The 21,518-nt window shown below is 40.0% G+C and overlaps 1 protein-coding gene across 3 annotated transcripts in view; it reads right to left on the reverse strand.

The window, feature by feature from the left end:
* Positions 1-3,019: 3,019 nt before the first annotated feature.
* Positions 3,020-21,518, reverse strand: part of MLLT3 (MLLT3 super elongation complex subunit) — a 279,621-nt gene continuing 261,122 nt past the window's right edge. For 2 of the 3 annotated variants that reach the window (XM_025887853.2, XM_025887854.2), the window contains 5 exons: positions 19,563-19,692; positions 16,902-17,001; positions 11,275-11,346; positions 10,088-10,159; positions 3,020-3,286 (listed from right to left, as the gene is read on the reverse strand). In XM_025887853.2, coding sequence (XP_025743638.1) covers positions 3,155-3,286; positions 10,088-10,159; positions 11,275-11,346; positions 16,902-17,001; positions 19,563-19,692 — 506 coding nt within the window. In that variant the 3' untranslated portion in view covers positions 3,020-3,154. Of the gene's footprint in view, positions 3,287-3,753; positions 4,496-9,065; positions 9,155-10,087; positions 10,160-11,274; positions 11,347-16,901; positions 17,002-19,562; positions 19,693-21,518 lie in introns of those variants that run through there. The other variant, XM_073880867.1, reaches the window with a different exon arrangement.

Raw genomic sequence — 21,518 nt, forward strand, 5'->3', positions numbered from 1 at the left:
CTCTTTCCACAAAAAGGTAATTATTCCGATCAGAGAGACTGGCTTAGCAATTTAAAAATGTTTAGAACACTCTTTGGAATTTTTTCTTTTAAGAGTTTTTATCCCCTAATCTCAAGTTTTTACACTTCTCCCTACTTTTTGACACAATACTCAAGCATATATAGACACACCTCTTTGCATAAAGGTAGAGGGAGAGGTGGACATTTTTGTTGCTGACATAATTGCTCCATGCTAGGGGAAGCATCCCCTCTCATACATAATCCTGCTGCAAAACCAGAAGCAAGCCAGTTTATAAGGGGGGGAAAATGTTCTGTACATATATCCTTCCCCCATCAAAGTACTGGAGGAAAATGTAAAGAAAATTTCTCAGACTCTGGCTGTCTCAAACCATATTCACACTCACCCAATTGATTTTATTTGAAACCTATCTAAGAAATTAAACCCTGCCATTTTCCCTTTGTGCTTAAAAAAACCAAAGCCACCATCAGGATACACATGTGCCAAATATACTTTTTAATAGGTTTCAATAGTGTTTATAAACGTGGCAGAACTGAGGGGGTTAGCTGAAGAGAAGTATAACTATTTGAAATTAACTGAAAGGGGATTTATTATTTCCGCATTTAAAGATTTGATAAGAATACAACTTGCCAAAAATCAACAATGTGACCCTCACTCTATTGAAATTTGGTGGAAAACTCATTTTGCTGTCTCCATGAGGATTAGTGGATGGGTAAGTTTTCTTGAATTTTGTTATTAATATACAAACTTCCATTCTGATGATAGTCTGAAGACATCCGCTTTATTGCCTAAATTTTAGGCCTAAAGTTTATCACTATAATAGCTTCCCTTCTCATTGTCCTTTTTTGTTTGGTTGCTTATGTTACCTAGTTTCCTGATAAGTGGTCAGAGGAATGAGAAAAATCTTCACACTGTCAGATAATTACCGCACAACTTAGTTACAAAAATAAAAATGGCCTCAACTACATATATACATTTCTAGTTACACTACACAGATATTTTAGTTAAACCACATCCATTTCTGGCTTAATGAGAATATGTGGATTAGCAGTTAGAAATGTTTAAAGATTTCTAAATTTTGCAAGCAATTCATGTAAGCATCACCCTCCCCTTTCATCCGCAAAGTTAAAAAAACTAAACACAACTAAAACCACACCTAAAACCACACACATCAGTCACCTAATGTCCACAATGACTCCAAAAGTTTCTCTGGAGTTAAACATTGAGCAGAGGACACACAACAAATGCTTCAAGGACTGTTCATGCCAACCATCAAGAATCGTAACGTTACCAAAAAAAGTACACTTGTCCTTGGGGAGGATGCTTCAGAAGTAATTTACAAGGAGAATGGCTGTATTATAATTTTTTAAAGGAAAAAATAGTGTCTTTGGATAGAAAAAAACAATGTAAAAAAAATCCCCTTTTCAAAATGCAGAAATAACTTCATTATCAATCTGCATTTACATTACTGCCCAAAAGAATGGGTCTGGAAAGACCATTTTCTGTATAGACACTAGTTAATCTCTGTATGAAAAGACAGCATCTGGCACGGGAATAAACAAGGGAGAGCCTAGAGACTGGTCTATTCGCACACATAGAGGCTTTCTTAAGGCTGATCCAGTGAATGAACCTTTGGATCCAGAAGTATTTCTTCATTTTCCTTCGTTTCGGTTGAGTTCCTAGCAAAAACTTGGAAGATGAGCTGTTCTCACTTGGCATATCTCCATTTATGGAGAGGATGGAATAATGACACCAAAAGGACTTTGGGGTTTTTTTTTTTTCTTTTAAAAAATAATTCGCTTTCTTTTGCATGCCACAGGACAGATTTCTAGTTTTAAAACAGGGTACATCAAGAACAAAAATAGCCCCCCCCTCCCCAACCATCTTTATTTTCACCAATACAAGAAATCCTTCTGGAAACATAAGCAAGTGACTAAACAGGATCGAACCACTGAATCTACAAGTTAATACATGATCTGTTATGGCAGAATAACCAAGAATTTTCCCCCCAAAAAAGATTTTAATTTTCCAAATATAAAAGAGTCTAAGAGGATCATATGTGAACAAAAATCTCTTATTCCAGGTTTTATGGTAAAGATGGATAACACACTGGCAGCCGAAGAAAGCTGAAACTCTTACTAATAAATAGATCCAAATTAAGAATTTCTACAACATTTCTTTAGAAAACAGAACCAGAATTCTTTTTTTTTCTTTAAACGATGATCCTGTGGAATGCCTTTACTTCTGTCTTTACCTAATATTAGAACAGTAAAACAGACGCAAGGATGTTGATGACAGCTCAACAATGCTGGATGCAGGACGTTTACAGGTACACTTGTTTAAAAGTCCTACAGGTTTATTGACTAAGGCTAGACAACAATTCATATGATCCTATTTGGTGCATTTTCTACCATGGTCCAAGATCATTATATGGATACAGCCAAGGGCTGGGCCCCAACTTTCAGGAGAAAGACCACAAAGAAGAAAATCAGGGTGGCAATTTGGTCCCCCCAGTTGATTATCTGTGTCCTGGAACTGGAAAAACAAAAGGTGGCAAATACAGACTGCAACGAGTAAAAGGACTTGGAAAAGTTGGTAGAGAGTGGCACGGTATACAAGTAAGGTCACTGGGCTTGGGATGGCAAGGGCGCTGCATTGAAAGAGCATCCGTGGGACCAAGTACTTATAATGTCTTGTGGTGTCATTCCCTCAACGACTTTAGAATATCTGTATGCGATAATAAATAGATCAGTTATGTAATAAGGCAGTGTGTTGAATATGCATTCGTCCTGTGGAATGAACCACCACAGAGAGAGAGATACATGATACCATACACATTCTTTAAGTTTTCTTGTGTTGTGTTTGATTTGTTTGTTTTCAAGGCTATCCAGGCTAACTCTTCCCGGGGATTTCCTTGGAGAGAAGAGTGGTCCGCTGAGGCTGGTTTGCTTAACCTCTCCTTTATCAAGAGATGATGACTGGCTTTAAAGAAAAATAAAGCTGAAGGTTGTTTGATTTTTATTTTTTCCCTTTTGGTTGCATCATTCTGAGTGTTTTCATATAAACAAACAAAAAAAAAATCACAACCAAAAAAAAAAAAAAACAATAGTTTTTGATGCATCCAGTTGTTGTATCCTCAGGATGTTCCAGATGTTTCCAGGTAACTCTGTAGTTTACGGACTGTGGTTTTGTCCAGCGAGCAAAGGTCAAAATCAAATGTCGTGTTTGTGATATGAAAATGTCCAGTTTCTTCTATAAGGTTCACGATCTAGGGAAGTAAAGAAGAGAAAGATTGGGCAATAAGCAATGGACATCACAAGGCAAAGAGAGAGAGAGAGGTGGATGGTATCAAATATGGAACCAAGAGATTAATATTCTCCTTTATAGCAAGAGGGTCCTATGCTATTGATGGCACGGAACTATCCCTTAGCCAATTTGGTAAGCCAAAGGATGATTAATCCCGTGAAATTCTCAATCAGAGCTGATTACCTGTTCTCCTCATCCATAGCCTTTAAACTGATTCCTCCTTTCAAGTCATCAATAGACTATTTTACTGTAAGGGTGGTTAGGGGAAGATACAATTTCAAGACCCTTTTAAAAAACAGTTATTCAATGGATAGTGACTTTACTTACTAGATGTAAGGAAATTCCATCCTAGAAATAACAAAACTCCTTATAAAGTACACACACACACACACACACACACACATATAATAATGATCATTTTTCTTTCTGATTATGTTATTGAAAACTTAGAAAGTACAAAACCCACAAAGGGAAAAAGAGAAACCATCTACAATCCCAGCCCCTGAAGACCATGGGTAGTAACTAGAGGAAGGGGGCTGGAACTGTTTTGTTGCTTGATTTGGGTGCTGGTTACAAAAGATGCGTTCACTTTGTGAAAATTCAGCTAGTTGTACACTTTGTTGTACCTCAACAAAATGATTAAAAACCTGTATTTATTACTTACAGTCGTGTCCCATTTAGTCCCTTTGATATTTGGGGGTATGAGTTATCATCTATAAAAAGAAAGAACCTTTGTCTCCTCGTGTGGCCTAGTCCTACCTCATTTCTTACTGTACGGGCTCCAACTTTCAGACGTAAGATAAAAGTGGTGGCAGAGGCACTGCTTTGTCTTGCCTTGGCTTTCAAGAGGAGATGTCGAAGGTTCCAATGTTAAGAACGAGGCTGGTCACTGGTTTGAGAGAATCTTTTATCATGTTAAGTGTCTTTCCATTCTTATCTTACTCAATTTTATCAGAAATGGACGCTGTGCCAAGGTAGTATGGACTTGAGGGATGTATGTTGTGGGTAAACTGGGATGGAGGGGGGTAATTTTAGCAAGCTTTGCAGGGGAGAGAAAAAAACATCAGGATGAAAGAAAAACATATTTGCACAGAGAAAATGGGCAAACCCTTATTTATTTTTCGTTGTCTGTTACTCCCCTATCACTTGCTTCTCATTTTCTTTAGTTCACCTTAAAAGAGAGAACAATTTTAATTATTTAGCCTATTATTTATTCAACAGAGTTTCAGATTACCTAATTTCAGGTGGAAAACAGCAGAGAGGAAACTTCTGACCCTCTCTTCTTAGAATTAGTTTTCTTTAAAAAATGGTAAATTTGTGAACTATTCCCTATGCGTAAAATGGCTCTCAACAGAAAATGTGTTCCCCATGCCTGACATATTTGACTTCCACAGAAGCATCAAAGATATACTGAACCCTAACCCAATTAATCGCCCAGCTCCAGTCTGAGCGGCTATTGCCTTATTCAATGTCTGGAACTCTTTTTTACAAATAGAGCTATGGGATCATAATAAAACAAATTACTCTCACTATGAAATCATCATGACTGATACAGCAAACTGCCTACCTATTATCCCTTTATCCTTCCTTTTTTTTTTTTTTTTTTAACAAATAGAAGCTTGATTTTTCTGGAAGTAGCCACAAGCCCTGCTAAAACACTTGCCTCCCCAGACCCACTTGCAGCATTTGGCAGATACTGCTACTTCCTACTTATTTGTCAGAAGTCACTGGGATTTCAGGACCATTTTTGAAAAGGTTGTAGACCATGAGTATGTGTTTTCTGGTCTCTGTCCCCCCTCTTCCTGTCTGGAATAAAGATGGAAACCTATCTTCCCCTCAGGATGATGAGTGCGAGAGGGGAAAGATGGAAGGTCAGGAGAGCAAGGAGTCTACATCCTCAGTGACCTCTTCTGTTAAACCACTGGACCCAGGCTTCTAGTCTAGCTCATGCATCAAGAGACTACCAGAAAGGGTGTTCCCCATTATGGTTAAAGTACTGTATTCACATAAGAACTTATCAAGCAAGAGCTTATTAACACTAAAAGATCTAAAATGGACACTTGTTGTTTCATCAGTTACTAGTTACCGAGCTTTGGTAAGTAACCCACACACAAACTTTTCAGGGCAATCAAATACTTAATTCAACTGATGCTAAAGACATACTAACAGTAGTTTCCAGAGTAAATTATCTTTTTTGTGATACTATAAAAAAATACGATAGGGCTAGGGAATATGTGTAATCTTCAGGACAGAAAGAGATAGGCCTTCAACGTACACAATGAAGGCAAATAAGAATTCTCCCAGAGTGTGACCTCTCTCCCCAACGAGCTGGCCAGGAGGGGAGCGCCCAAGCAACCGGAACAGAGTCCTGCATTTCGTGTTATCAGTTCTGACTCAGCTCACTATCTGAAGGGCACTGCACAGAACATGATAACCTGAGCCTCCATTTCTTCTTCACCTACAAAATGTGGACGACGACTCCTGTTCTAGCACACAGGGTTGTGCAGAGGATCAAGTAAGATAATAGGATAAATAAAGCTTCTTTATAAACTAAATTGCTACACAGATCAGGGCAACATGATTATGATTACCATATAAATATAAACGTATCCTTAATGACCTGGGAGGTAACTGTACAGCACATGGACTATCAGACCCAGCGCTTTCTCTGCCTCCCTTCATTGACTGTTAGCCATTTCATTAGCACTAAAACAAATGAAGCAGGGAAAATGCCAGAAGCTAAAACTCAGAAAAGGCCTAACCTTGAATTTAAAAAAAAAAAAATTATAATAAAAGTTGCAGGGGTAAGGGAAGAGAGCAGGGAGGACAGGAGAGGAAGGAGAGTAGTTACATCACAATGTGGGGGTAAAGGATAGTCCTAGGTTCTCCCTTTGAAATGGTAACTCACTCCTTTAAGAAGATAGCTTTCTGTGACTCAGTATAGCTGATGACTAATTACTTAACAATATGTAGAAACCAGAGCAATAAAAATACCTTGTAGAAAAAGACACTTGATTTTAAAGCAAATAACCCCACTTGCCCGCTAGGAAACGGGGGTGTCTCATATGCACCGGATTGTCCGGTAGGTTTCCAGTGCTCAGATGACAGGCCGCCTCCCTCCTCCACATGCGGCCCCGCTTCCACCCCACCCCCCGCAAACACACAAAGAAATGAAGGGGATCCGATCAATCTCACTAAATGAGGCCCACATTTTTATGGGAGCTTGTAAGAATACATCAAGGTAGACGCAGAGACAGCCTTAAAGTAGTATTAAAAGCAGCGGCAGCAGTCAGGGCGTTCGGGACCATTTGCCAAAGGGAACAGCATTAATGACTCAAATTACTAGAGCATGTACCCACGTCCTCAATTAAGTAAAAACTTCATAAAGAAAAATAAATGTGGGTTCCTTTCCAGGAATCCTGATAGTGAGAACATCAGAAGCACAGCATTAACATGCCTTATTCCAATGACACAAGCCCCAAAGCCTAAAAACACCCCACTGGTCCCCGAAGGATGCCTCTCTGCCTCGCTACAGGAAAGGAACGGCCTTACTCTGCCGATGTGGCAGGGCTCTACCTTGCTGTTGTCAGCCCGCGTCATCCTGCAATAATGGATGCCTCCTCCAAATAATGATAATAAAAGACGGAGTGCTGTAGATAAGAAGGCAAGGGTACATGGTGTGGATACTTAGTGGAAAAGGAAGAGTATCTCAAATGCACAACTCATTCTTCCCATCATGGTTATGGGGAAAAAACATTTGTGATGGATTATTTCCTGCCATGTAAGCCTTTTAGGGGGTACCATGGCAGGCTGCCTTTTAAAAAAAAAAAAAAAAAGTAAGGTCCACTTGTTAAATCTGTAGCTCTTTCCCCAACCCTGGTTTTTAATTATAAAAAGGTAGATGCATTATTTTTAGCCTACTTATATTTCTTTAAAAATCAGAGTTCTTGGGGCACCTGGGTGGCTCAGTCGGTTAAGCGGCTGCCTTCAGCTCAGGTCATGATCCCAGGGTCCTGGGTTCGAGCCCCGCATCAGGCTCCTTGCTCAGCGGAGAGCCTGCTTCTCCCTCTCCCTCTGCCTGCCTGCTGCTCCCCCTGCTTGTGCTCTCTCTCTATCTCTCTCTGTGTCAAATAAATAAATAAAATCTTAAAAAAAAAAAATCAGAGTTCTTTCTGCCCAAAAGCAGCCCTTTCAGTGAAGGGAAGTAATGAACAGGCTTTGCTTTTAACCGCTGCTGCCTGCAGTGGATTCAGGTCTGGGAGATGTTAGGTCTTCCTGTAGAATCGCCTGGGCTACGGGACAGGGAAGTGCTGTTTTCAGTGGGACCACATGGGCCCTCCCCTGGGAGAGGAGGCAGGCCATCAGGATCCTGGCTGTAAAGGGTTCGGTAACATGAAGGCAATTTCCCAAGAAGATGGAGATAATCTTCAGCAGAACACTTCTCAGCATACCACTCATTTCCCATCTTCCTGAAGACAATTTTAAAAGTATAGTAGCTGTTACCTAAACTGTTAACCTGTCTTCTAAGGAAGCCCTGGCTCTTCTTAGAACTTTTACTTCATCCTAAGATGCCAAACCCAGACTCAGAGCTCAATTGCTGGGGGAGGTGAGAAGTGCTCAATCTCCCTTTCCAAATAAAGGTGGAATGCACAGTTTGAAGAAAAATCCAATTATTAGTCCATCCTAGGTACTCAGATCTGGGTTTGACTGTATCCCCTGTACTGTATTTTTACCTTAAGGGAAAGGGGCTTAAGAACACAGGCCCTCTTGATCCAGGGCTTTCTGTTCATTAAGCTAGATGCTGGGTGTCCCCAGAGTAAAACAAAGACATTAACCACTTTTTGTGAGCCAAATAAAACTGTCAGACCAGAGTTTTTGATAGGACGTGTTTAATACTAGAAGACTTCGGATGTGATCCTGGCCTCACCAGAAATATCATCGCAGGTGCTCAGGTCCGCATGGCGGAGAGTTCGTCGACTTTGCGGAATGCACTCCGCAAGATGAGCAGCTCTCGAGGTGGAGAATAACATTAGTCCTCAATAGTGCTATGTTTTACAATAGGAATTAATTAAGCAGTAAACCGTGACAGGACATGCATCATGGTATCATAATCACAAGCCTCAGCTGCATTACAAGGCAAAAGGCCAAAGACTGAGAGCTTTCAACCGGCCTGGGAATGCAATTAGGCTGAAACGCTGTGTGTCCTGGAGCGCCTTGATGCCAGGCTAAAAATTCATAGCCATCACTCTCTCCCTCTAGGACACTAAAGTAATCCACTTCGCCAGAATTCTCGAGTAAGCCACCTTCCCTCACGATTCTTTCAAAGGTCAAATTAAAGGACAATATGAAATCGGGAATGCCAATGACACCCCAAGGTAAGACCCTGCCAGTGGCCTCCTTCCTCCACTCACTGGCTGGGCTTTCTTTGTGAAGGTGTCCCAACCCTGCCCAAACATCTGTTTCATCTCCTGTGAGACTCACTACTTGGACCCGGCTTGTGCATTATTAGCTTTATTGGACAATTGCTCCACAGTGGTTCAGAGCTGGTGTTTAAAAAGGGATAGAAAGGGATGGGAGTATCAGCTAATAGATTTACCATCACCATTCAGTCAATTAACCCCACGTAATTGGTAAATGGCAAGCTGAACAATTTTCATTTCTACACAAGAACGTTGAAGAAAGATACTAGCAGAGGACTAGAGTAATTCTTAGGGTAAACCACTCCAATCCGGCTCCCTTACCCATACTCGCTTAAACGGAAATGCAAGAAATGCAACTCGTCCCAATGAAGAATCCTAGGTCTGTAACAGTTTCGTTTAAATCTGAAACTCTAGAAGGGTTAAAAAAAAAAAACCTTATCAGACAAATCAGGCAACTTGGCGGGTTTGAAAGTGCATATTTATAGATTTCAGCAAAAAATGTGCACAGAATATAAAAGTGACCATCAGCCATTAAACATTAAAAAAAATAACCCACACACAGCTGGGGTAGATTAAGTACTACTTCAAGTCATTTGAAAGTAGTAATAAAACAAAATTCAAACAGTGAACTAATCTACAAACCCACCCTGGAATTTAGAATGCAACCTTCTCTCTGGGTGTTAAAGACAAGGTATTTATCAGCAGCCACTGTTAATGCAACAAATACATGTACTGTAACTACAGTAAAATTAAAAAGCACCCTCATCTTCACAAAACATCCAATTGTACTAACAGAAGCTTCCCCACTCCACAAGTATGGCACAGTTGAGTTCCTAAGAATAGATGTATGTTGTACAAGATAAGAGAAATGAGAAAATATTTCTTTCCCTTCGAAGAGCTCTGGCAAAAGGTTACTCCATTGAATCACAAATGTTTATAACACTGGACTGAAATTCTTATCACTGTTTTCTCATGAAACTAGAAGCCTGGCCCCCAAGGCTTTTGCATTCCCACTCTCCCCCTCCCTCAGCCCACAGGCCAGTGTCAGCCAGCGGATTTCCGAGGAATCCGTGCATTCCAGCACCATCGCCTCCTCAAGTGACCCAGTTTTCCCCACCTGCAACACCAGGCAAGGGAGATCATCCACACCGAGCTCCAGAGCAGACTTCCAGGTAGCCTCAGCAACGAGCACTCCTCCCACCCCCCAAAATACTTCTGCAGGTGGCATCACCCGGGCTGACAGCGCAGGGCTGGTGCGACCTCCAGGGGCTAGGACACGACCCCAGGATGAAGTAGGCCTTGCAGCTTCTGGAAAGGGTTGTGCTACAATGCATTTCTCTCACCTGCTGCAGAATGTGTCTCTCCCTCAGCGTCATTAACCTTCTGTGAAGTTCTACCAGTTCATCTAGGTAGGCCTGAAAGAGAAGAGTATCCCCCAAAAGAACAAGCACTTTAGGAAGCAATCCAAAAATAACACAACAAATAAGCAGGAACACACAAGCAGTAGTGGGAGGTTCCCCATTCTAGCTCCCTGCCCTAGGCTGTGTGGAGTCGGTGCCCAAGGCTCCTGCAGACTGAGTCTCTCTTGGCCAACTGTTACCCTTACAAAGCCAGCTTTTTTACGAAGGGCAAATTCTTGCACTTATTTACTCTCAACAAGATTCAAGGGAGCAGACCCACCCTCTCCCAGTAACACCCTCTATAGGGAGAAAGGGTACTCAGTGGTAAATTGTGAGTTGTATTAGTACAGGTTTTTTTTTTTTTTTAATTCTTCCATCTCAGAAGATTAACTAGGAGAATAAAAGTCTACATTTGAACATGGAAAGTATAAATGCACATAACCAATTATATCAGGACAAATTCTTTAAAAAAAAAAAAAAGCTTTCCCAGTCATACCTAACAACATCACCAACATCTTATGAAAGACAGGGATGACTATCCAAATTAGCAATTGGTTTGTGAAAAGCTCCCCTGAAGCGGCAGAAGCACAGCTCTCTTTCCATATGCTCAGACTCCAGAATCTTTGTTTGCATAACCGCATGGGTTTTCCTAGAGCCATTTGCCATGAAGGCAAAGGAAAGGTGGATGAACCTTTAGTCAGGCCTGCCTTGATCCCGCAAAGCATCTTACAACCCTGCCCACAACAGAAGACTAACCCCCAAAGGGTCTTGAAGTCAGATTTCGATTACATGACGTACACCTGGAAAGCACACTACACTAGGATCAGGTGTCCTGCTCACTTACGGCTGTGATTCCTCAATCCTCCACCATGGTTTTCTTACCTCCCAATTCAATGTCCCCAAAACCCCTTGGCAATGCAGGCATCATGGCAAATGGTAGCATAAGGGCCCAGCACCCCACTGAAGATATAGGCGAGACTTGGAGAACCCGAGAAGTGCTCATCATTTGGGGGTGTGGGGCACTTCTGATGAAGACATGGAAGGAGAGCCAGCACGGATGGTCAAGGGAGACACCAAGAAAGGGAAGCTAGTCGGTGCTACAGCACTCCCGGAACGCCCTGGAAACCTACCTTGTCACATTCACCGTTCTTTATTTGCTTATCTGATTTGCTTTGCTTTATTGGACTTTTCACTTCAAGAATCTAGGGATCAAAGAGAACACTGGTAAATTTGATTTCAGGCACTTCGTAGTGAACCGGCCCCCTAAACAAAGGCACTTAGGCATGAAATGTCATACAATAATATCACTTTCCAAATAGCATTTCTCCTCTCTACATTTTTTTTCCTCTCTTCTAATCTCACTCTTTCTTGGAAAATAAAGGACTTCTATCTGAAATGCTGAGTCAGGGCAACAGACTTAAAAAAAAAAAAAGTTGACGATAAGGAAATTGATCGAAGCTTCCAAGGCTGCTGCTTTTTTGTGACAACACTCTCACACATATGCACAGCAGCTGAGTTATACTGGATTATAGTCCCCTCTGGCAAGAATTTTTTCTTACTCATTCTGCTGTTTCAGCATGACTACCAGTGCTCAGCATGCTCGGGATGATAAAACAAACACTCAAATGCCCTTTTTAGTACCTGACTTTCAGAGTCTAAAAATTACTCAGATTCACTAACTGGATGCAGCTTTGGAAATGAAGATGGCCATCAGTTACACTAGTTGCTCCCAACTTGGGATCCTCCGACTCAAGAAATAAAGGGGCAGGACTATCTTCTGTGTCTCAAGAAATGATGTGTTTACCCATGATAAAGTACCAAGTGCCTGACCTTCCATCTGAACCGATTACAGCTTAGAGTATGAACGGAAGTTCTGCGTGCTGTTTATTAAGCTTCCGTGGGGAGCTAGGTTTTTAATGAACTAGAAGGAGAAACAAATTATTATTTAATAAATGCAGTTGGTTTATTAGAGTCCTCAAAATTGAGGATTATAAGGGAAATATTTTTAAACAGGCCTTGTTTAAAATCGCTGAGATCCACTGAATTTACTGATGAGTGTTTACAAATGTATATAAACATAAAAAGCAAAGTAATTTGTCTTTTTCATGATAACCTCATTACCAAATGAGTTATAATCAGAAGCTAATAATGAGGAAAATACCAAATAAAGGATATATTTACGAAGTCTCACGTTCATTCCTACTGCTCTTTATCCATTCTCTGCTCTCTCTCTCTCTCTCTCTCTCTCTCTCACACACACACACACACAGTTCTGTTCAAAAGACTACCATATTCCATAACACAAAATGACTTTAAAATGAGCCCACTTTTAGTAAGTTTCTGATTGGGCTCAGAAACTTAAGTTCAGGTCCTGGCCCTATTTAAAATTTTTGGACCTCAAAAAAGATGAGATGAAATAAACAAGATGAACATGATGAACAAGATTCAGCTGTAAAATGTTATACTACCAACAGTTTACCTTTTGGGGATATAGGACCATGACATTCTGGAAAAGACCAAATACTTTAAAAGGGTATATTTTCCTTTGAATTTAGAATAATGCATGGGTAAGAAGTGAGCTTCAACAGATTCTTTCCTGAGAATTGCCTCTATGTCTTCATTTTTAACATTAAGATAACCAGATGACCAATCTGACCAGGCTCAGTCACTTAAAATACAATGCTTTGGGCAACACAAGGAAATTACTTAATTGCTGGGGCAAGGCAATCATTTTTAACGTGCTGCACTGCAAAGGAAACCCAACACTCCACTACATTCAGAATTTCCTTCTCTGTTGTTGTTGGAAATGAGACCTCAAGGGGAAACTCCGAGCTCGGAGACCGAGGAGTAAGTAGGTCAGTAGATGGCACTCCTCGCCAACTCAGACACACAGTTGGGCAAAGCAGACAGTCGGCCGAGATTCCAGGCCAGAGAGAGAAACAGCGCCTGCGTGCCTGCCTTCTGCATTAGAAAATTGAATTGTGTTGCCATCATATCCCGCTCTGCCCCCCTTCACTGCACTCTGGGGGTCAAAGTGACTAAGGGCTCTACATTTGTAAGGCAACTCTGCTAACTAGGTTTAGAGAGTTCTACCACCTTCTCCTCAGAGCAGAAAATAGAACATTCGGGGCACTTAAGTCCCACCCTACACATTCCGTAAGTGCTCCAGCACAGAAGGCCAAACTACATTGAAATCCTAGTTTCTTTCTTCTGAAGCTGCAGTGGCAGGAACAAAAGCTCCGGGTGTCAGTGATCTGCCTCAAGTTACTGAGTGGCTGCCCAGAGAGGGCTCAGTTAATCTTCCTTCTTTGATCTCTCCCTGCTCCAAAATAAACAGCTTTGTCAAAACCTCATTCTGAGAGAGCTTGAGCCATGCTGAAGACAATTGTTTTATTTATGATCATTTCTTATCTTTAAGGAAACGACTCCAGAATATAGAAGTATAGCACCTTGTCTTCCATGGGCTTATTTCAAACCAGTTTAACTGGATGGACTTTTTAATTTCATTCAACGTGCCTTGCAGGCTGAGAGGTAATTTATGATATTCTGAATATTAACTTGAGTCCAGCAGATAACTTCCTTCCCTCAAGGCCCCCACCCCCACCCTTCTCCTCCATACTTTCAGCCAAAAAGGATCTGGAATTTTGATTTCATTTGAAACTCATGTAAGGGAGGTTCAAAGTTTAATAATAATAATAATACACATACACACACAGCCCTCTGATTAAAATGGCACAGCACTTACTATTATTCCCTATTAAGTTTCACTGAAGGAGACAGCCACCCAGACTGCCAAGACGCACCATTTATACACATGGTAGTCCCCTAAAACAGAACTAAGTTGCACTTCAATCCTTAATATGAGGATATGGCTTGAGAATCAAACTTTCAAGATTATTATTTTTCTGTATCCCTTTGAGAGGACTGACAACTCAATTATTCAGGAGATGGATTCTCTGATAGGTCTTTCATGTTAATGATCGCTAGTAGCTCCTAACAATACTCAGGTTAATTACTTGCTTTGTTGACATGTGGCTCTCTGTCTGTTCACTTTTTATCAATAGTTAGAAAATGTTTGACTCAATTAGCACTTTCTCTTTTCTCTAGTTCCTGGAAGACTTGAGAACGGGTGAGGAAAACTCTGGCTTTGTCTCGTAATTTACAGAAACTTGAGAGATCATTATCAACTTGAAGGCAGAGCCACCCAGGAAACTCATACTCAGAAGGCCTAACCGTGAAACAGGAAGTCTGTTTTCATCTATTTTATTTGATGTGAAATTTCAAATTATCACACATACATTCAAATAAAGATGGAAAACACATTCTAGGGTGAAAATCAGGGGACTTTTATATTTTTAATTAATTCTTACTATTTCACTTCACCGGCAGGGAGAACTAAGAAAGACTAGCTAATTTTTAAGAAGTCCTAGAACATGGACTTAAAGGGACAGCAACACACATCTGACCCGAAGCAGGTGATTTGAGGGGTTAAGAAATCAATACTAAACAAAGTTTTAAAACCCTTCTCTTGCTCTCTGTTCCAAGACAGCTCCAAGGAGGTTAAGTGCTCTTGTGGTTCTACACCTATTTCCTACCCTAGACTAGCTAAAAGTGAAAGCATATGGACTTTCTTATTATGTTATAGGTGCATGGAGGAAGTGACATATAACTGAGTATTCCTGACAGATTGATGATTCACATGTGTGAAGCTACATTTGTCGAATAAACATATGCCAAGGAACAAGTGGTATGCTATCTAATTGGATAAAGTAATTTTTACCCTCACCAGATAGATGATACCATTCATTTTTTTTAGTCCCGTTTTGCTAGACAGGTTTAAAAAAAACAAAAAACAAAAAACAACTGACAAAGAATCCAAACCTTTCCCTGAAGCCAAGACTTGAGCCAAGTCAGCTCAAGCCTGCCCATCCAGGAAGTTTGAAAGGCAAGATCGGGGCTTTGTGGAGCTGCATTTATTTATCAAGCTCAGTCTTAACCCTGACTGGGAATGAAGCTGAAGGGGCTTAAGGAGGGGCTTACCTAATGCCCCTAACTCCTGACAGTGCCCCGCTGCTGCCCATAAGGGACCTTGGTTCTAACACACTCCCCACCGGAAGCGGAAATAAGGGTTCCAGAAGCTTAAATTAAATATGCAAATATATTCAAAGTCCAAATTCTATCCTTTGCCAGCTTATACGGAAGCACAGATTTACAAAAGAAATTCAAGTTATCTAGTTAGCCAGCCCAGGGCTCTTCCCAACTGATTGGCAATGATGCTTATGCCTTTATTCTTCACCTGCCCCAGAAGTTCTTGATATGTGGTGGTAGGCAGCCACGTGAGACGGGAGAGCTGGCCGGGCCAAGGGTATGACTGGCACTGGAGCTGGGGAACGCAGGAATGCAGGGAGGTAGGGTAAGGAGTAAGAATGTACTAACTCCTTGAACAGCCAGTCTGTAACAGATAATGAGGCTGGGCTTGCATTTACATGTAGTCCACAAAGAAACTGCAGCTGAATGAATACGGTGAGGCAGAGAACACTGATATTATTCCTACTCCATAATGAAGGCTTTAAGTTGTGGATAAACTTTATAAATGAGGTATTTTAAATTTTAAGAGATCTTATGCTTTATGCAAAATTTAGAAAGAAAAAATATTCAGCTATAAAAATCACATTTCCCAGTAAAGCAAAGATCACAAATTCAAGGACAAGGCTGTTTAAAATTGTAGGACATCTGTGAAAGAGTAATTTCAGAGAAGTCAGTTCTTTTATTCTCAAGTTCATAATATTCATAGGGTAACGTGATTAAGCAATTATTTTAGAGGTCACAGGGAATCTGCCTAAACAAAGAGATAAGAATAGCTTACATAAATGAGTTATCAACTCAATGCACTATGAGGCTTTTATAATATTCATGATATTTGAAATCAGTTTATTTTAGAATTTAAAATATCCCATTCTTAATCATTTGTTTAACAAAAGCTCTTCATCATAGCTTTCAAAGTTTTCCATAGACCTTATCCAAATAACTTTATTCTGAATTGACTATTAAATAAATAAGACTTCCTTTTTGCTTGTTTCATAACAACGATAATGACCATTATTTATTCTGCATTTTATTAACTATTCCTTACAATTCCAAATGATGACCCTCTTTTCCTGGATGAGCAGCACACAGGGGCAGAGCACCTATAATAATAATAAACATCTACTCCCATCACTGAGTGCCAAGTAGGCATGAGCATGGCCCCTTGCTCTTTACAAATACAGTATTCATCATTGTCCCAAGAGTCGGCGAGGCAGGTATTAATATCCCTGTTTATGGATGAGGAAACTGAGAATCAAAAGTTCAAAGTTAATTTCCCACCAGTACATTACTGTAAATTAGTAAAACAAATAACCAGGCTTTATCCTAGCTCCAAAGGTTATATTCTTTCTAATTCATTAAATTAGCCTACTTACTGCTGAAGGGGGGGAAAAAAAACCCACAGGGATCAGGAGAAAATGAGCAACACTTTCTGTCACCGTCCCTTCCTGCATCGATGTAATTAACCCATCCAATGAAACACACTTTTCCCATGACAACAAAAATTCTTTCACCCCAACTATGTCTTTATTCCAAAGGTTGTAGATTCACATTTATTTGCTAGTGAGAGAAATTTTGTTTAAAATTAAGGGATAAAAAGTTCTGTGTGCTTTGTAAAAATGATCACACCTCGCTTGGCAGAGTCCTGAAGAGTGCAAACTCAGCAACTTACCTGGTTGTTGTTGGTTTTTAATAAAGGTGGCGGGGGTTCATGATGTAGGGGTGAAGAAGCTGAGCTGCTTTCACTGTCGCTACCGTCACTTAAGCTAACTCTGAAAAGAAACAGAAGTCACACGCATCAGTCTAGACAGTTGTTGAAATATCTATGGAAATAGGCGCAGAGAGCAAGGAATCCAAACACTAATCACTGGAAACTTGGTGCAACTCCTACAACCGCTAACCCATACTGGCACTTACTTTGGGTTGGAACCGTGTTAAGTGTTTTAGTGCCTATTTCTCACTTATTGACCCTTATTTCAACAGATGGGGAAACGGACTTCAACTAGGTCACTCGCCTACAGTCAAGAGGTAAAAGGGGTGGTTCTGGGATTCAAACCCAGGCAATGGTACTCAACGTTGGTGCTCAGTGGCTATATTGTACTGGCCCCATTTATTCTTATATCTCCCTGCTCCAACCCCACTCGCCTGCTATCACCAAGCATGTTACCCAAGCTGCCAGGTCAGCAAAATTAGATATTTTGTAGGTTACTACCTTTTAGTTTCCTTTTCCTCCTGCCTCTTTGCTATGGGTGAACCCAGGTTGTGGGAGTGGAAGCCCAAGATGCTAGACCCATACCAACTATTTCTACCGTGTAATGATTCAAGGCTGTCCCTAGTCTTGACCACTGCTACAATAATTCATTGGAAATATACTTCAGCAACATGAAGAGACAGCGTGTTTGGGATAACTGCTTTCGAGAAAGACCGTATCTTTCAACAACCAAAGACAATATAAAAACATCACCCCTCCCCTGTTTTTTTTTTTCCTTTCAGAACAAAATAGAATTTTCTTCGTAGCCAGGGTAGGAGATATTTCTTTATTCTACTCTACTGAATGTATACCCTCCTTCTTAAATGTCCTTCAGTGTTTGCTCTCTGTTTGGTTATACAGTCACCTAATATAATATTCTTTTCAGAAACAGAAAATGCTTTAGAAATCAGGATAGTTTTTCTTTTGCTCTGAATAGGCAATCACATTCCAGCTCTATAATATATTCAGATAGACAAGATACAAGATAGGAAATGAAAAGGATACGCTGGGACATCCTTTTAGCAAAAACTGATGGAACTTGTTTTTCTTAACTAAATTACATTAATGAAGTGTTCCGTTGAAGCGCTGCTTTAAAATGCTTCTTGACTGAAGTGGAAGGCTGAGTATTTAAACTGATTAAACAGTTGAGACTTCACAAGTGCAAGGAAGACCAAATGTTACATTGGCGCTGCTGTACTAACAGCACATGTCAGGCGGGGGAAAGAAGCGGATCTCCAACAACGGGGATCACATCAGACAATGCACAAGCCTGAGCGATTTGACCCGCACCGACTCAGGGCAGGGGGCAGCAAGTGGGTGGGCAACGGCCAATCACGGAATATCCAGATTTTCTAAATAACAATAACTGGAAATTGGCTAAATAGGTCATGCATTTTTCATCAGGTAAATTTGAGAGCAGCCAGCAGTCAGGATTTTGGTGGTTATAAATATGCTCACTGCCACGTTCCAGTCCATTTTTAGACTTTCTGTCCTACCAATTAGTTTCCTTCTTGTCAGATTCAAGAGTTCTAAAGGGAAATGTTATAACACCAAGGCGATAAGGCTCCTTATTTTCTCCTATTCAAAAAAAATTAAAAAAAAATATATATGTGTGTATATATATATATATATATGGGTGAGTTTGGGAGACAAGGTGGAGAAAGAGGTATTGGGTCTAAGTATTGATTAGGGCCACACGGAAGCATCGCTGAGAGATCTGAAAAGGCGTATATACTCCGGGGAGCCCTTCTCAAAGAACACTAAGGAATTACTGATTAGTAAACATCCGACCTGTCCAGCTGGGACTAAGATGGTATTCTTTTAAGGAATTTTAGGGCCTTCCACACAGTAATGGATAATGGGGAAAGATTTAATGTGATGTATTATAAATGTAATTGGATTTTAAGTTCAAGTAGATTCATATTTTTTCTACTCAAACACATTAAAGTAAGCATGCCTATTTGTTTTCCTCATGATAAAGAAATAAAGCCCTCAAGGCAATTTCAAGTTGACTATTAATTATAAGTGACATGAATTACCATCTTATAATGTGGAATTATGCCTCACAGCATTAAAGCTACTTAAGGAACCTAATTGTCAGCACACTTAAAAGGAATTTATTTGCTGGAAAACACACACAGGTGATCCTAGTTTTAATTAGGTCACACACATAATTCACTGAAGCCAATTACGTATTTCTAACTACAAACAGCAAACATACTTCCTCAAACTCTGAAGCTATAGCAACGGATCCTCACAAACTCTTCAAATGAAAACGGAGTTGATTTCAGCAGTCAGACCTGCTACCTTGGCATAGACTTTGAAAAACAAGGACTCCTAATAGGATGTTTTCCCTATAGAATTTTTAGAGGAAAAAAACCTCTGCTTTCTGAGAAAAGGGATACACAGTTCCCTGGAGAGAGGAATAAAAGCATGCCTAGGTGACCCAACTTAAATGAATGTGATCATTTCTTGCCACTGTTTTTGGTGTTGCACACCTTTGCCGTGGTTATATACTGGTAAGTCTGGGGAAAAGGCATGATTCCATTGCTGGGAGGCGCGTTCCTGCCAAGACACACTCACCTGCGGCTTCGGCTGCCTCCTCTATTTACAGGTCTCTCCATTTCGGAGTCATTGTCATTATCCTCTGCCTCATCGGATTCCTCCTCATTGTCATCGGAATGCAGATCTTTCATGATAGACCTTAAAGGACCTGAGGAATGACAGTGTACCACAATCAAACACACGACTTCATACACATGTAGTCATATTGGACACAGGGGACTGCTATCCAGCACTGAACGTTGGCCAAAAAAACAAAAACAAACAAAACAAAACAAAAAAACACCCCCACTATTATATATATTTATACAATTGACAAGACATATCTGGTAGTTTCTGGACTGTAACATCTAAACGAAACTACTGTTTTCACAACAGATGCCCCAGGATGTTCATTGGAAAATCTCTATTTCCTAGGAATGTTTTTCTATGTATTTTTTCTTCCCTAAGAAAAATTACACCTAAAAAGGAACAGAAAGATCTATTAGTAAATTGAATGTTTTGTTAGGTTAATCCATGTATTGAAAAGTTGAGGCTAATAAATCACCGTGGTTGTAACTTGTTCTTGGCAATGCAGCCTTTGTGTGGTAGTTTTTGATCTATTAAGGTTTAGCTGTTCCTTTTATTTCAAGGTCAATTTCAGGTCAAGCAAGCATTTCAGTCAAATTCAGATTATAAAGTATTTCAATTCCATGGTGTAATGTCCTATCTCTGATCTTCATATTGATCTTGGACACAAGGTCTTGTTCAAGCAACAATTTTATGCAGCCAATTTTTATTTTATCTTTTAAGAAATTCCTGGCAAAACACCAGCATATATTTGCATAAATAAAACCATGTAATAAGTCAGGTGCCCAGAAAATTCAAGAGAGTACCCAGTATTAGATGGGAGAGAAAAAAATTAAGTCATATCTAGTTTTATTCTAGAACAGGACATAACTGGGGAAAAAAAAACAAAAACAAAATTCAGCGTGGCTTCTTTTCACTTGACTGCTCTAAATGTGATGAAAACAAGATCACTCTTTTTTATGTTAAAGAAGAGATTGTGGAGGCAATCAAGAAAGTGAGAGAGGCACTTTTATTCTGGATTAGGCAATTGCTAAAGCCTAATCTAGGACATGAATATCTTGAGTTATCACTAAGTCGGCTCTAAAATAAGTATTGATTCTCTGCAATCTCAGACTCTGCAAAACCCAAATTTCTCTACCTTTGGAAGTCAGTGTAACAAGAAATCTGATTAGCCAAAATGATCACTGTCTTTTATATTTTCCTGGAAGCTTAGCCTTAGCCCAAATACATACAACAATTTAATCCTTTTCAAAACATACAAGGCCGTCAGGAATTGAGTGTGGTCAATGAAAGAGGTCATGTGCAACATGATGCTCAAAAGCAAATTATTCCTTCATATGATCCCACTTTTCATGTTAAAAAAAGGGGGGGAGACCTTACTTGAAGATTTGCACACATCAAAAAGTATAAAATATATATTTAATGTTCTGGCTTAAATTTCTTTATTAGATTTCTTTCAATTTAAATTTCTTTAAGCTCAAGCAGAGGGAAAATAAATTTTAAAGACAGCAAACTAACACTTGCCAAAGAAAACAGGTCTATTAATCTGCAGAAAAAAAATAAATAAATAAAATGAAAAATCTCCAGAAGAGAGAGTAAAAACCTATTTCTCTATGTCAGAGCCTCTCAACTCCAGCTTTTGCTATTGTATTTCCTTTGGGAGCTCCCCGGAATGGGCTGTGTCTATAATCCTTTTGGAAAATGGGACTCTGATGACAGGGACTGGAAAAAGGGGGATTTCTAGAGGCCAGCCTCATACATCAGAACAATACTCAAGTGCATGCCTAGGGGAAATAAATACAACTGCATAAAAGCCAAGTTATCATTCCAATAATAAAACAGTAGAAAACAGGCCATAAATCAACTCATTAAGATGTTTTACGAGGAAAATGTCCCATCGTTTGCCTG

This window comes from Callorhinus ursinus, unplaced genomic scaffold, assembly GCF_003265705.2.
Source record: "Callorhinus ursinus isolate GAN/ISIS: 27379988/994484 unplaced genomic scaffold, GSC_fseal_2.0 scaffold39, whole genome shotgun sequence".
NCBI lineage: Eukaryota > Metazoa > Chordata > Mammalia > Carnivora > Otariidae > Callorhinus > Callorhinus ursinus.